Here is a 2856-nt window from a genome sequence, read left to right as displayed (position 1 = left end):
ACACAATTCTTGTAATTGTGTGACAAGTGATGAGTTAATTCGATTACCTAAGGGAATTACATAGGCAACAGAAAGATATGATAAATGGGTGAATTCCATTTGATGTCATAATTACCCTGCCTCAGGGAGGGTTTTTAAGATCAGGTGAATCTAGTAGAGCAGGAAAAGAGAAATGCAAGGGGGGGAAAGGCCAGGAAAGAGTGGTTTTCAGAACACACAAACCACTGGCTAGTGTGGCTAAATAGTTGAGCATTGACCCATGAACCCAGGTTCAATTCCCAGTTAGGGCACATGCCCCGGTTGCAGCTCAATCTTTGGTGGGGGGCAGGCAGGAGACAGCTGATCCATGCCTCCCTCATGGAGGTTTCTATCTCTCTATCCCTCTCTCTTTCCCTCTTTCTAAAAAAAAAAAAAAATCAATAAAGACATTTTAAAATAATAATAAAAAAGAACACACAAGCCTAGGTAGAGATGTACAATGAATCACCATGGATGACAGCTTTTGTGGTTTCTATGTTTATTTTTCAATGACAATTGACAATTGACATTCAATATTATTTTATATTAGTTGCAGGTGTACAGTATAGTGGTTAGACACTTAATTTACAAAGTGACCCCCTCCGGTTATTCTAATAGTCACCTGCCACCACACATAGTTATGCACTCTTGTGATATTTTTTTCTTTTTGTTGATCCTTTTATAGCTTTTGTGATTTTTAAAAAGCCTTAATTTGAACCTTCTGGTTTATTCAATATGGTGCTCACTCCCCCCACAGTCACAACGATGTCCTGAAATATGAGTCTGTTCATGTTTCTACACTCTCCTCACTACCAAAAACCAAACCAAATCAAAAACAAAAAAATAGCCCAACTGGTGTGGCTCAGTGGTTGAGTGTCGACCTATGAACCGGGAGGTCACGGTTCAATTCCCAGTAAGGGCACGTGCCCAGGTTAAGAGCTCGATCCATGTGGTTGCAGGAGGCAGCCAATCAATGATTCTCTCTCATCATTGATGTTTCTATCTCTTTCTCCCTCTCTTAAATCAATAAAATATACATATTTTTTTAAAAAGCACAAAAAACACCACACACCAAAGACTCTTAGCAGGGCTCTGGAGACATGGTATCTTTGTCCACCTCTCCATTCCCTGCCTACATTAATTTGAGTGCTTTTCTTTAGTTCCAGAAAAACAAGCAACTTCACACTCTACATTTTCTCCTGTTTCTTTGGCCTGGAATGCTAGTCTCACCTTTCTTTGCCTGGAGAACAATCATTTACTTTCAAAAACTCTCATATCTACCAGGAAACCTTCCCGGGCTCTTCATCAGAGCAATGGCCCTGCCTCTCCTCTCTCTGCATATTTCTATTTTTTAAAACCACCTCCAAGCTATTTAATATTCCATACAATTTTGTTTTATTTTGAACGTCTGTTCTCTTAAACCTCCTAGCAGGGTGGGGCACCCAAGCAATGTTTATGCAGCTGAAATGAACCCATGTTTGGTCCCCAATGACCCAATGACCCAATGACCCAACGACCTCCATCCACCCTGAGCTCAGAATCCCTAAACTATACTTCAAACTCCCCGTGCTTGTAAGTGCCTGCAGGTCACAAATCCCGATCGCAGGGTTTGACATGTATGAAGTCACCATTACTCATCTTACTTAGCTCAGGGCTCCAAGCTGGTACCAACCGTGATCAGTGAGAGGAGAAAGGGAAATGTAATTTTTAGGAAACCAATAGTCCAAGCCCGCGCACGTTTAAAACAGAACCACAGGAGGCACGCGAGGCCGTCCATCCCGACGGCCCGGACCCCTACCTGCCCCACACTCTCTAGGTTTTCATGGGGACACCATCCAGGGGTGGATGTCACCGCGGTGGGCTCCCCTCTCCCCAGCGGCGCGGGCGAGGCACCTGGGAGGGGAAGCCCGGGTGTTCCAGGCCTGGTACCCGGGAAACCCCGAGGGAAGGAGGGGGCGGGAGGAGCTCCGTTTCTCCGAAGTTGTGCAACCGCGGGGCAGAGAGCCGGACATTTCCGCCCGCGTCCCCCGCGCAGACCCGCCCGCCTGCGCCGACCCCGCCGCATCCGAACCAAAAGCGAAAGGAGCCGCGTCTCCGGAGTGGCGTCCGCGGGGAGGTCCGCGCGCCTCCCGTTCCGCGGGGCCGACACTTTGTGACTTCACTCGCTTCGCAACAAGCCCGGGCCACTCGCGCCCCACCCACCCGGCCCGCTGCTCGGCCGCCCGCAGCCTCCTCCGCTCTCCGCTCTCCGCGCTTCCCTTCCCTCCGGCCTGGCCTGCCTCCCCCGTCGCGGAGTCGCCCATCGCGCCGCCCGTGGCCGTGCGCACCGCCGCCTGGACGGCTGGCACGCGGCTGGCACGTGGCGCCCCCGCCCCCGGAGCTGCCTGGAGCCCGGCCCGGCTGAGCGCCGCGCACCCGGAATGGCCTTTCGTCCCCTTCCTAAAGGGAATGGCCTTCGTCCCCTCCCTCCTGGGGACCTGGTCATCTGCCGCCTTCATCCTCTCCTATGTGGTCGCTGTGCTCTCTGGGCACGTCAACCCCTTCCTGCCCAGCTTCATTTAGACTGGGTGGAGATTAGACGCGGCGGAGGCGCCGCGGGGTGCCGCTGATTCCTCGGCTGGGACCCAGACCAAGTGGGCGCCATTAAGAACCTGAAGAATGGGATCCCAACAACAGGAGAGGAGAGGCTGCACCAAGGTAGATGGGTAGAGGTGGGGGTGAGGCATCCAAACCCCAGCAGGGGTGCGGGATAGACAGAACTACACCTAAATTTCTGACTGGGCATGGAAGGAACATCTCAGGAAGTGCTTTTCTGGCTGACAACGGATGCTCTTTATA

At 51.4% G+C, this 2856-nt stretch overlaps 1 protein-coding gene across 1 annotated transcript in view; it reads left to right on the top strand.

The window, feature by feature from the left end:
* Positions 1–1863: 1863 nt before the first annotated feature.
* Positions 1864–2856, top strand: part of DRAM1 (DNA damage regulated autophagy modulator 1) — a 38950-nt gene continuing 37957 nt past the window's right edge. Inside the window, exon 1 of the mRNA XM_023749818.1 lies at positions 1864–2567. Coding sequence (XP_023605586.1) covers positions 1864–2567 — 704 coding nt within the window. The remainder of the gene's footprint in view (positions 2568–2856) is intronic.

This window comes from Myotis lucifugus, unplaced genomic scaffold (genome assembly GCF_000147115.1).
Source record: "Myotis lucifugus unplaced genomic scaffold, Myoluc2.0 scaffold_10, whole genome shotgun sequence".
Taxonomy (NCBI): Eukaryota; Metazoa; Chordata; class Mammalia; order Chiroptera; family Vespertilionidae; genus Myotis; species Myotis lucifugus.
This window is presented reverse-complemented; position numbering and strand designations above follow the sequence as displayed.